This window comes from Tachypleus tridentatus, chromosome 6 (genome assembly GCF_004210375.1).
Source record: "Tachypleus tridentatus isolate NWPU-2018 chromosome 6, ASM421037v1, whole genome shotgun sequence".
NCBI classification, from domain to species: Eukaryota; Metazoa; Arthropoda; class Merostomata; order Xiphosura; family Limulidae; genus Tachypleus; species Tachypleus tridentatus.
In genome coordinates, this window is record NC_134830.1 from 66,540,102 (window position 1) to 66,554,442 (window position 14,341).

At 33.6% G+C, this 14,341-nt stretch overlaps 1 protein-coding gene across 7 annotated transcripts in view; it reads right to left on the reverse strand.

The window, feature by feature from the left end:
- LOC143252719 (coiled-coil domain-containing protein CG32809-like) overlaps positions 1-14,341 on the reverse strand; it is a 431,304-nt gene that overhangs the window by 5,811 nt on the left and 411,152 nt on the right. For 6 of the 7 annotated variants that reach the window (XM_076505287.1, XM_076505286.1, XM_076505285.1 and 3 more), the window contains 3 exons: positions 9,095-9,170; positions 7,146-7,229; positions 6,636-6,741 (listed from right to left, as the gene is read on the reverse strand). In XM_076505287.1, coding sequence (XP_076361402.1) covers positions 6,636-6,741; positions 7,146-7,229; positions 9,095-9,170 — 266 coding nt within the window. Of the gene's footprint in view, positions 1-6,601; positions 6,742-7,145; positions 7,230-9,094; positions 9,171-14,341 lie in introns of all 7 variants that reach the window. The other variant, XM_076505293.1, reaches the window with a different exon arrangement.

Consider the following 14,341-nt stretch of genomic DNA (forward strand, 5'->3'; position numbering starts at 1 on the left):
TGTTGCCATCTATAATTATGAGTTCCTCATTATGATCTAAAATCAGCCTAATTTTGGAAATAGCGATTCAGTTATATATTGTCGGAACACCAGCCTACTTTAGTACATACTGTGTCTTTACAGGGTCTTTCATTTGTATTTTCTCAGGATATACGAGTATGATCTTAACCTATATCAGCACTAAATGATGTTTAAAACGCACACATTTTTGTCTCATTCAAAGTTGAAGATACAACTGGATTTTACCAGTTACAGGATGAAATGCTTTGTAAGTTTAGTTTGTTTGTTTTGAATTTCGCGCAAAGCTACACCAGAACTATCTGCGCTAGCCGTCCCTAATTTAGCAGTGTAAGACTAGAGGGCAGGCAGCTAGTCAACCACACTCATCGCCAATGTTTAGGTTATTCATGTCAGAACGTCTCTTTTACAACGCACTCAGAGTACCAAAGAAGTGCCATTTTTGTAAACGTTATCTGTAGATACGTGTTTTCTTTCTTGCCGGTAGCAAGATACGAACCATGGAACCTTAACTCCACATTCTAGTATGCTAACAATCGGGCCACGCTCGGCCCATCGGTATAGCAATATGATAATGATGACATATTACTCAAATTAGATGATAAACACGCACACCATGATCAAATGAGAACTGTAGTTTCAAGAAGTGCTTGAAACACTGAGTGACATTCAACTAGGTCAATGACGAAGATCGTCTGTCACCCAGAGCGTCATATTTCAACAAATATAAGGACTGTTTGTCACCCAGAGCGTCATATTTCAACAAATACAAAGATCGTCTGTCACCAAGGGGTTCATATTTCAACAAACACAACAGTAAATTTGAGAACTATCGAGTGCTAGATGTAATTGGAAAGCAGAGAGACCTCATAATTTTGTTGCATTACAATACTTGAAAGATTAACTTATATGAGAAACCTTTACCAACAATTATAACTTTAGCAACAATAATTATAACAATTATAACAATTATAACTATATAGTATTATATAATATGTAACAAATATCATCTGTAGTAGTATATAATATGTAACTAATATCATCTGTAGTAGTATATAATATGTAACTAATATCATCTGTAGTAGTATATAACATGTAACTAATATCACATGTAGTAGTATATGATATGTAGCTAATCTCATCTGTAGTAGTGTATAATAATTGACTCTTGTAAGATAAGGTAAAAAAGATTGTATTACTGTAATAATTAACCCTAATCAATGCCACTTTCAACGAGTCTGACTGCTAGTTGGAAGCGTAATCGAACTCACTATCTTTACCACTAAAACAATAGTCGGTTCTCGTTCTATGAAGTCTCGTAAATCAGAAGATACAACTTTTTGTAAGTTATTATTCTATCTTCAAGCTCCCCAGTGGCACAGCGGCACGTCTTCGGATTTGCAACTCTAGAAATCGAGGTTCGATACCTGAGGTGGGCAGAGCACAGCTAGTCCATTGTATAGCTTTGTGGTTACCTTCAAACATATGATGCACTTTCATAAACTGATCACAGTTTGTTTGTTTGTTGATTTTTATTTCTCTTATAAGCTTCCTCTCTTCAAGTCCGGTCGTTGGGCAAATTTTCATGTCATGGTAAATTGAAATGGGTAAAGTTAAACCAAATACACTGGAACCTCACCCATTCCCACTCTGAATAACTCAGCGGTATTTCTGCAGACTACAGCGCTAAATTTGTAGTGGGCATAACCACAAATAAACAACAAAAACACCAGTTGCCATATGTTCCAACAAGATGTTTTACTGACATCTAGCTTGAACTTACTACAAACTAAATAAGGTGCAAATTTGTACGCATTTCTGTAAATTATGGTAATTAATGTTTAATAATTCAATATGTATTTTAATCATTTATACTGTTGGCTAGATTAATATATAACAATAACTTTATAAAACAGTAATATATATTGGTCAAATACAAAAGGCACAGTTACGAAGATTTACATGCGACGAATCTGCTTCGGCAAACAGACTTTACCTTGTAAGTTTATCTTGGGTTAAAATGGAAAACACCGCTGACATTAAGTATCTATGTTTATCTTGGGTTAAAATGAAAAACACCGCTAACAGCGAGAGTGTGCAACTGATGACTAAGGGTAAAGTGGTTATAAGATCTTTTTCTAGTTTGCCTGATACTCATATTTAAAAGTATTTATTTTATTATTTCTATTTATATTTTACAGTTTTAGCAGCTTCTAGTAAAAATTATTACACATACTTAGGTTTGTGGCATAAAACTGTGGCGATGCACCTTTTATCTGAAGGAAAACGCAACTGTTTAGGTATAGTTTGGAACATGGTTGTTATTTATTTTCATTGTTGAAAAAAAGACGTAAAAGACACCTATGCAGAGAATGGGTTTTGATAATCCGCTGATTTTTCAGAAGAAAATAAAAATAAAGTAAAAGTTTGGTTCCAAACAAAAATATTTTGTTAAATTAACTGCCAAACTCACTACACCGAGCTGCGACATCCTTCCATTAATTAAGAACCTCCTTTCAACGCTTTCTTTCACGAGAATTTGAAACGAACTGTGATGCATTACTACGTCACATTCACTGATCACGTGACCATGTATACTCGTTTTGTTATAGGTCTACAAATCTGCATACTCTTTTTATTTGCGTTTCTAAGAGCTCACCTAAGATTTATCCAGTAATACCTAAATTTACACCGAGAAAATTAAAATACGAAATTAATTTATAATTATTATTTGTGATACTCTAAGGTTACAACAGTGAATTAAACAAAAAAAATTTCTCATTAAGAAGAAAGCAATAACGTTAAATAATAGAAGCTTATAGCTATTTTATAAATTTTACTGTTCAATACAGCACAACGTTGGCGATTTAGCAATAAGTCTCAAGAGGATTATAACATCAAATTTCTTATAACATTATCACAGCACAAATAGAACATTGAGCAGGTTTGTGCTTGATAACAAACAATGGGTTTTGACATTATATTCTTTGTGACGATAAAAGTAAACAGCTGATTCAAGAAGATAATATGTGCTGTTTGCTGTGATTTCTTAAGAAGCCACTTTAAACGGCGCCATTTTTTATTCTTTTTTCCAGGTCTATAAACTTGTCAGACAGAGCTGTACAGATAGAGACCTAAATATTTGCTAAAGCGTTTCATAGGACATTTTCCACATTAGCGTTATTGCCACAGTTTAGAAACTGCGTTCAAAGGACAGAAGAAGCCAACTTTCCATGTTTGTTCTAATGAGAAAATCTCCCTCTACTGGCTGCTTTTGGAACAAAAATATCTCCAACTTGTCTAAAATTGTGTTTGTTTGTTTGTTTTTGAATTTCGCGCAAAGCTACACGAGGGCCATCTGCGCTAGCCGTCCCTACTTTTGCAGTGTAAGACTAGAGGGAGGGCAGCTAGTCATCACCACCCACTGCCAACTCTTGGGCTACTCTCTTACCAAGGAATAGTTGGATTGACCGTCACATTATAACGCCCCCACGGCTGAAAGGGCGAGCGTATTTGATGCGACGGGGATTCTAACCCGCGACCCTCGTATTACCTATAAACTTCGTACAGTGAAACGTTGTGTAATAAAACTTTAATAATCACACAGGCCTACGATGGTTTTATTGTCCTGAAAGCTATACATGTTCTAGAGTAAATCCTGTACTATAAATATGAAAATGATATTCATTTTTGTCCATCATGTATACAGTTGTTTCACAAAACTTTATTTTTATTGAAATAAAGCCACATTTTGTTATACTTAAAATGTTGACAACCACTGGCTATAGATTTCTCTGGATGAATTGCGACGTGATAGTCTTATCAATCGTTCTAGAACTCAAACATAACAAACACAATAATAGAAACAATCTTCATTGAGGTATACGAAATACTAATTTGATCTAAATAAGTGTTTTTCGTTCCCGATTTATAAAAGAAAAAAACCTTATGCAATAGGAAAAAAAATGAATATTATTTTCGAAATATACTTAGTTTAATTATGGGAACTCCGTTATTAAAACCAAAACAACTTATATGAAGTTTAAATTCGTAGAACCTGTATTATATTGGTCTTGAACACGAGTTTAAAATGTTAGCAAAGACTAAAATCAGTAAAAAAATACAACAACAAAACACATTAAAACTGAAAAAAAAGCAAAGTATTATTAAACGGGTTATGAAATGTCCCTAAGAGTAACATGTAAATCAGAATATTACCAATTATCAGGTAATTTAAATGTGAGATAAGAAAGCCATAGAAGACAAAGCATTGCTCATAAAGATGTGGAATATATATATATATATAAAACCACTATCTTAAGAAACAGTTGAGCGATCATAATTGTTAAAGTGAAAGAGTTATGAAGTAGAATTAACATTCTATTTTTGTGTATTTACTTTTGGTTCATGCAGAACAAATGTTTTTGCATGAAAACTCTGAGTGAGAAAGAGAGAAAATGATTTTTATTAGACCTGTCATGCTGACCTAACTGTAGATAGACATTCAGGGCTTATGAAAATGGGACGTTCCGGGTATAAAGAGGGTGCAATAGAGCAGACGCATGAGAAGTAAGCATAGATCGGAATTAAATCTCAGAGTAGATTTATTATTCTATTTTCTGTCGATAGTCTGAACTCCTTTTTTACTCACGTCTTTTAGACTGACGAAGAAACAAAAGTTGAACAACTCATGAGAAACATATAATATAATAATTAGTATTTCGTCTTCTCAAAGGTAAATTGAAAAAACAAACAATATATAATCGGGATATTTTCTTCAACGGCTTAGTAATAATTATTTCGTCTTACTTTTAATTAAATTTTGATGAATTTTGATTAATGAACAATAAGTACGCGTATTTCATAGAAACTAACAAAGAACGAAGTAAAATTAACAGTGATATTATGAAAACAATCAAATATTGTTTATTTCCTTATTTATAATATTATGTATTGTACATATTTTCCGACGTGTAACGTATCCAGTAATGGAACTGAAAGAGAACACTGTTGAGGGTACTCCATTAAATTGAAAAAAAAAAAAAAAGTATATAGCTAACACCTTTATACCGAAGTGTTAACCGTCGAGGTGATACAATATTTATTTCATTCTTTCAGAAATTGTTTGTACGGCTGTTGTAAAATAAGAGAATTACTTTTCTACGTATATATTATCTATGTCTTACGTTTAACAAACTTATAAGAGTTGATTAAATAATTACAAATACGTATCTAGTTTATTGAGAATAGTTGTACGTTTCGTATTTATGATAGCTATTAAGGATATCTGCCGTTGCGTTTGAACTACTGACCAAATCAAATGCAGCCAGTCAAACGCACTATATCATTTATTATCTACGGTAAGGGATTGTTGGTCACTCTTATGAAGCACCACAACTTTAGAGAGTGTGAGAATATTTTGAGGTATAGCAAAGATTCATACCGATTCTACAGCTCGTCCTTTCAGCAGTGGAAGCGTTATAATGTTACGGTTAATCCCACTATTCATTGGTAAAAGAGTAACCCAAGAGTTGGCTGTGTGTGGTGATGACTAATTGCCTTTCCTCTAGTCTTACACTGTTAAATAAGGGACGGCTAGCGCAGGTAGCCCTGTGTGTAGCTTTGCGCAAAATTAAGAACAAACCAAATCGAAAAGAAAATTTTGTGTTACAAAATTACTAAATCGCTGAGTACAATGTACGAGAAATGATAATAGAGAAGAGTATATTGATAGATCTAAAGAATAAAGATGTTTGTAAACTGGGAAACAGTGGGCAGGAACACAGACAAATGAAAGTAAATAATACAGATATCAATAACGGCATCAGAGAATACATGTGACAGTATAGACGAGTTGTTGACTGGTGTATGATAACGAAAATAGAGTTAACCCTCACTGTGCTTTCGTTATGCCATTCAGCACTGATTCTTTCTGGTATTTTTAACGTCTAAACAATGAAATGTGATAAAAGTTTTTGCTTGTCTCAACTTAAAATAATATTGCAGTATTTCGTATGAAATTCGCTAAAGGATTCATATGGTATTCCAAGTTTAACGAATTGATAAATATCCTTGAAAGTTATTAAAACAAGCTTAAATAGCATATTTCTTTATTCTTACCCTTCGGGTTTTTCTAGTGGAAGAGCGTTTAATAGTATTTCCAACATAATCGTTGCCAACAACGCTTTTCGCTTAATGCCAAAGTTCATCAAGCTGACTGGAATATAACAAACAAGGAAATGATTGGAACGCTATTTATATAAGTCATATTGTAGAGTAACAAATGTTATAGTGTGAAAGCTTGATGACCTCTGGTTTTGGGCAAAACGCATCGTCTACAATAAAAGGGGACCGCATATATTATATAGTGTTTAACAATTATTACAATAAGCCTAATACTATTCTTTCATGACAAATATAATCTATTTATATATTTGATTCACAACATCCACGTAGTTATATCCATTTATTTTTTGTAAAGTGGATCATACCCAGGTGTTAATAATAGGACATGTCCCAACTCATAGGGGACGTATTAGGGAAGAGGTTGAGTGGTTCAGAAAGACAGGAAGGGTTGACTCACTCTGAGTACTGATGTGTTACACAATGGTCCTTACTTTGGCAGTATGAGCATCCCCATTGGAATTGGATCCATCAGCAGACAGCGATTTTTCGGGCATTAACTGAACACCTGTGTGACGCTGTTCTTGTACAGAGGCTAGTCTGGAAATGAAACGCTGAATAATAAGAAGAAAATAGTCCATAGAACTGCATTAACAACTGAATGATTAAATAGGGCAAATCACCCCAAAACGAAATCGAATTCAGAATGTTTTAAGAAACAGCCGAATTATATGATGTTTTTACTAGTTCTTAATTTTTGTCCTGGAATTTGTGATAAAGATAATATTTTTTCAACACTGGTATTTGACTAATTAAAAACATGAATTCAAACCTATGATTACAGCTGCAAGGAAAAAAACAACTATATAGTAAAACTTTAATCGTGCAATAAACAATACGACAATTCAGAAAAGGGAAGCAGTAATTAAATTTATTTAACCGGAAAAGAAAGGTGAGAATTCTTTTATGTTTCAGTTTGCATTTAATTGTATTTGGATTCTCACCGTTTCAGCGTGACTAATGTCCCTGTTAGTTTCTTACATCGTTTAAGAGCATTTTCTAGTCGATCTGGTTCGTCGCTAAGAAACCTAAAGGAAAAAAATAAAATTTATGAAATAAAATTACACAACTGAATTCACAAACTATTTACATAACTTTGTAACGATAATCGATAAGAAATTTTATCACACGGAAGAACAGGAAAGATAAAATAAAATCAACAAATATATATAAAGCCATTGAACTTGGGTAAATGTTTCAGTTATTATTGGTGTATTCTGTTTCGTAAATTGAAATCTGTATCAATTTCTCGATAAATTTTTATAATATTTTATTTTAAAATATGGCAATTAAATGCTCCCTTCTGTTTAACGTAACTATTTCAAATGAATTCTTTCACATATGAACAAGTAATTATACATTTGCAGCTCGGAAGTTCCTTAAAGCATTTTTCTGAAAGCAATAAACAATAATCACAGATCTTTAACATTTTGTCTCCAAAGGTTGTTAAGCAAACTATGAACTATAATTACATACAGTTATCCAGGTATCTGTACTGTAAGCTTACGTCTTGTAAATTAACTCAAAAATTGGTGCGTTTGATGGAAAGGGTAATTCCGGTTTCCAAACGTAAAATAAAATGCTTCGTTAAGAACTCATCTGAGACCGCCGAAGCTGACCATCCTTTCTAGAAAGCCCGGCATGGCAAGATGGTTAAAGCACTCGACTAATAATCCGAGGGTCGCGGGTTCGAATCCAGTCACATCAAACATGCTCGCCCTTTCAGCTGTGGGGACATTATAATTCGACGGTCAATCCCACTATTCGTTGGTTAAAAGTAGCCCAAGAGTTGGCGGTAAGTGGTGATGACTAGTTGCCTTCCCTCTAGTCTTACACTGCTAAATTAGGGACGGCTAGCGCAGATAGCCCTCGAGTAACTTTGCGCGAAATTCAAAACAAACCAATTATTTGAAGAAGAAGTCGAGTGAATGTAACACGATCGATTCTTAAAGATTTCACTGTATATAAGGTTTAAAGATCTGACCCAAAATGCAAAGTATTGTCATGGCATATGACGTCAATTAAAAGCGGATTAAATGAAAAAAAAAAAATTCTGAAAGATAACTATGGAGCTACATTTTTGCAAGGATTTATTTGAAATTAAAATGAAGTAATATCCAACTAGGTTTTCTTTCTTTTATTCAACTGTATCAATCAACAACTCAATCCGAAAAGAAGCACGTTAACAAATCAAGTACTTTCATTTTGTTTAAAAAATTTCTTCCCAAAATGACGTGTTTTGTAAAGCACTTTCAAAGAAATGTTCCAACACATCAGAACACAACTGTATTTTGTATCATCCGCACACCTAAAAAGTGACTTTCAATCACAAAACTAGAAAGGCTCTTGAAACCCTTATGTATTTTTCAGGTAAATAAGATGGATGAAAACCCCAAACAAACCGATTCGTCAGTTTGGAGAATACGATGAAAAGGCTTCCACAAAAATATTTTAATTGCAAAAAAATAAACTAAACGAAGCTTTCGTTTATCTTATTTCGAAATGTTCATACACAGATACACAAAATGCTATCCGCGTAAGCTTTGAATTGATAGCCACCCCAACGTTTTAGACTTCTGTTTTGCGACTGAACAGTGTAATTTTATCACCATTCTTATAACCTACCTACGGTATCAAAGTGCTGAAAAATTTTTTGGGGCAAAGGTCACGAACCTTCGAATTCACAGTTAGGACATGTTAACCACTTTCATTTGTGAATGAACTAAAACGTATTAACAGTAGTTCACTAGAAACTGAGTGGGAACAGTTCATGCAAGAGTTCGAATTTAACGAAGATGAATAGAAAGCAAAACCAAATCCAGATGTCGTCCCGGGTTATCGCGCAGTCAAGGTATGATATATCATAGTAATTTTAAAGGTGGATCCGACTCACTTTTCTTCCTTCTTCACGACTTCCATCTCTGAGCTAATGTTTGCTTTCATCCTGTCTTCAAGCTCTGGAAAACGAACTGATCAACAAATTAATCGTAGCATTACTGACTATTTCGAAGCCGTAAAACATCTGAAATCCATGCTTAAATATTATATATATAACAGCACAAAAACGTGGAAATTATAAATTACAATATTAACCTCTTATAATGATAATTGTTATTTTAGGATCAGGATTTTACAGGGATAAGACCGGTAATCCATATAAACAAGATGTAATATCTTGTCAGTTACAAAAAACGTGTGCTAAATTTAGCATATTGCTTAACCACGTGTAATAAAAGTATCTTATACCATAAAAACAGTTTCATCAGCTGCTCTAGACAAATGATGCAAGAGAGTTAAAATATAAGGTAATTTTACAGTTTTGAACTCAGTGACAGGCAGTTAAATGAAATCATTTTTTACCATTAAGAGGATATTACGAAATATTTTGAGAAATATGCACTCTTATCTCTGAAATTATACGAATTAGATTAATTTCTTCATACTTTTTAAAATTGATTATTTTACAGTTGAACAATATAATTTGTAATAAACTTAAATATTTAGTTACGATTTTATGATTTATTATTTTTTTTATCAGTTACGTTTTTTATTAGAACTCTTAAACAGTGTCAAAGCAATTCGAATAATATGGAAAAAGTTCGTGAGCTATTTTATCTATAGCTATGTATGTTTACCATACACATGTGTTTGCACCTCAAATAGGCCCAGCATGGCCAGGTGGTTAAGGCACTCGACTCGTAATCCACGAGATCGAATCCCCGTCACACCAAACATACTCGTTATAACGTGACAGTCAACCCCACTATTCGTTGGTAAAAGAGTAGCTCAAGAGCTGGTGGTGGGTGGTGATGACTAGGTACCTTCCCTCTAGCCTTACACTGCTAAATTAGGGACGGCAAGGGCAGATAGTCCTCATGTAGCCTTGGGCGAAGTTCAAAACAAACCAAATCGCACTATTCCCCATTGAGGCGTTTTTCAATATCTATTATTCATTCCGAAGAAATTATAAACTTATTAATGGAAATGAACTCGAATTAATGTAGGGAAATGAAACTGTGACACATTACATGAAACATTTATAATATTCATGTAAAGTTACATAACCATCATGAAGTACAAACAACTGAAAGCTAATATTCATATAACTCTATGAACAAACTCTTTCTCGATATACATGTAGAATTTGTTCTTCCAAAAACAACGAATGGATAACATTACCACAGTGCAAAGCTCCACCACTGACTTCAAGTGTTCGTTGTTATTAACAGACAACCATATGTGGGAGACCAAAAGGAATAACACGATTTGTCAGTTAGTATCTCTTACATGTCTTAAGAGATCCCTTAAGTGCTTCACATACAATTTGGCCACAAGTCAAACATTTTGAATCTGAAACAAAATTACGCGCGTTACATTGCTCATAACAGTGGCAAAGGCAAGTTTCTTTATAGAAGAATTCGGTAACTTTACCATACTATTTCCCATCTACGTGGCACAGGCACGTACTATCGGATGCACTGTCCTTGTTTCCACGGTATCTTCCTAAATACGCTTCAACATGGCACATACTAGAATGTAAGGGAACCTTAATTTAATTTCACGAAATAACTATTTACTTGTCATACTTCGGGTTTTTCTTCTTCTTAGGATTTGCACAAGAACAATCTCATTACAAAACTTGTAATGTATTAAGTGGAATTTTGTACAATAATTTTAAAATCACAGCTTTATGTTGTTGACAACTAAAATTGTTTTTTTCCTAAACACAAAACAATGTAACTTAAATTAAGTCTTTTTATTTTCCACGATCTTCATTTTATGACCGGTGACGTGGTATTTCACTTTTTCACACTGTTAGAAACCCGGTTTCTATACCCGTGGTGGGCAGAGCACAGATAGCCCATTATGCAGCTTTCTGTTTAATGCCAAACAATCAATCATTTTATGACAGGTGACCTAGTACTGCCCTGGATATGTGATACTCAGGGTTCAATACAGGGATATTCAAAAAGAAAGTATTAGCTACAGTATGTTGGATGAATTAATTGTGTTTGTAGACAAGACTTTGTAAATAAAGTGTATCGAACAATGTTACCAGTTGCTAAATCTGCCTCGTTGTTTCTTCAAGAAATAATTAGCTGCGTGTAGAATAATGCACGTCATTACTTATGCCATTCACTTTTCGACATATTAGACAAAATTAAGCATTTTCTTCTCCAAGACAAACTGTTGTATAAATATAGTTTATTGTAAACATGCCTGTTCATAGAAGCATACAACAACGAACCTATTCAAAAGAAATATCAAACAACATCGACAAGTGCATAAGAAATAAAAAGTAAACGTTAGCAGAATCTTGAAATATCCGAACACAGGGTGATACAATAAGCGACTCATAAAACTGGTAATTGATCTAAAATCACTTCACGAAACATGCGACTTCAGCTTTAGGCTGATAATGTTTTCATAGTTTAACAATGAAACTGTCGACTAGCTAACTTTAATACATATATATATCTCAAGTTACAAGTTGATTTATAATAACCCTTTGGGGTTTCACAAGAGCAAATGTTGACATACTTGCAAAAGGTATTAACCTTATTTACCCAATATATTTGACAGTTTCCTTTAGTATGCTGTTTATTTATTCAAACAGTTTAAAAGTCACTACGAACATGTGCTTGAATATACCAGCATTCTTTTGTCAAGCAAGCGTCTTGTGACAAGATCAGAATAAATACTTCTGCTTTGAAAGTTGTAATTAAATGTACATTACTTCAGTAATGTATAGTAATATATATTTTAATGAAGTAAACAAAAGTTGGTTATAATTTTATATCAACAAACGTTTTTAAAGTCCAATTAACGAGAAGAGACAACTTGTTTTCTCTCACATGTATTAACAGATTTTAAAAATTGATTTATTTCGTTATTTCATGTGAGTATATAGCGTTTATGCCAATTTTAGGTTTTGGACGTTACAAAGAGTCCTGCGGTTGGCTAGCAATATTTATAACTCTAGAATAGCCCCCAGTGGCACAGCGGCATATCTGCGGACTCATATCGCTGGAATCCGGGTTTCGATACCAGTGGTGGGCATTGTGTAGCTTTGTGCTTAATTCAAAACAACAACTCTAAAATCACGGTTTCGATTCTCCTCGGTGGATAGAACAGATAGCTCGACGTGACCTTGCTATAAAAAAAGATACACACTCCATACAAGGAATGCAGTACATACGAAATTTCTGTATGTTTTGGTCCAGTACATGTCGCCTTCCAAACAGATGACCTTTCCCAAGATGTAAATCACATTGTGAGAGCAAAATCCATCACCAACATGTACTAGATGGGAAACGTAAATGTAAATATATTGGAATATCAAAAAAAGGCATTGTATGTTGTGCTGAGATCAAAACTTACACGCTTATGTACATATGTAAAAAGTAAAATGGAATAAAAATTACGGTTTCTAACTGTGGTGTAAAAGAACTCTAACAGCTATATGGTTCTTAAAAGAAACAGCAGTGATAAAATAAACATATGAAATTAGACTTACACGTCCCGATGTCTAGCTTGAAAAGCTTCATCAAGCAGTACTATTCTCATAATTGTTCACAGCTGTTTGCTGCTGATTTTGCTTAGGAAACAGTTGCATTACGAAGCTCTACATAATGGGAGTGGTCTTTCTCTAACTTACTAACCACACTATGATAAAAAATCCTGTTGTTTTATAGGGACTAATATTTTTACACTATACTGAACGTCATGTTTTGGACTGTATATAGATTATTATTTTTATATTATACTAAATGCCATGTTTTCGACTTTATAAGGACTAATATTTTTCACACAAATTCGTCTGTACTTTCGAAGCTCAAAATGTCAATTATTTCTGTCAGGTCAATCTCCCTATCTGATATGACATCAGGAAGCTGCACGACAGTCTAGAGCATTAATGGTCATGGTATTTCTATACTGCTCGTATTTTCTTATAAATACCTTGATCCACTCCTTAAGCCCGTATTACACTTTTAACCAAACACATGCATATAAATATGAAAGACTGATAACCACAACTGTAACTTTTATTGTTTGTGCATGTACAAACAAGATAACAGTCCCGTAACTTGGCAACAGTGAAACTGATTTTCAATGTAAAAGAGTTGGTTTATCCCTAGAAATCATACATTATAAGATTGTTATATCTGAGTGGGGAAATATATGTAAAACGCATCCATAACATTTTCAAATTCTGACAAACATCGGTGCTTTTATTCGCGCAATGGTAACTCAAAAACTAGCTTTATATTGAAGGTGAAGTCTACGTAGCCACTAAATCTGCTTCAGGTGTACGTGAATATTTTTCTGCGTTCCATTTCTTTTTCATGACTTAGTCTTGCGAACTTGAGTGTGCCGTAACTTGCTTATAACAATAAAAGCCGACCCCTCAGCGAACTAATATTTACAGAAACCGGGTTTCGATACCCGTGGTGGGCAGAGCACAGATAGCTCATTGCTATAAAAGTCATGGATTGAACAGTTTTTGTAAGAGTTTCTGCAAGGTTGTTTGGACAATGCGCTTTAGTTTGAATATGGTGAATTATTTTTCAGACATGTGGTAATGCTTGAAGGACGATTAAATATTCCAAAAAGTAATATACATATCGAACATAGAAAGCAGTACGGCCATTGATTAACTATTAATTTATTATTACTCAATTTTCAGACAAGTCATATACGTACAGTGGAACATTAGTATGTACAATTAAGATATCTTGAACACATGACTATTGTCGAAGTCAGAATTCAGTTTTGGCTAACTCCTTTGCCATTTATTGTCACGAATACTATAAATATATTTATTACAGGTCAAAACTAAAGTTAATGACCCAGATCAGCTATGTGAAGCCTTAGATATTTCGAATAAATTCCAAAAGTTCCTGGTAATTTGACGTAATGATGTTGATTGTATACAAGCAAAGTGAAAACGAGTTTGTCTTAAATGAGGAATTATTTTTGTCCAACAACAAGACATACATTTTCTCAGTCGTTTATGGTGGTAATGTTTCCTAATGAGACTGACATTCTTATTAACGAATTAATTAATACACTTAAACAGATTTGACGTGAGTAATTCAGTAACTTGTACAATAAAATAGGTCGAATTTTTGTTTGAATG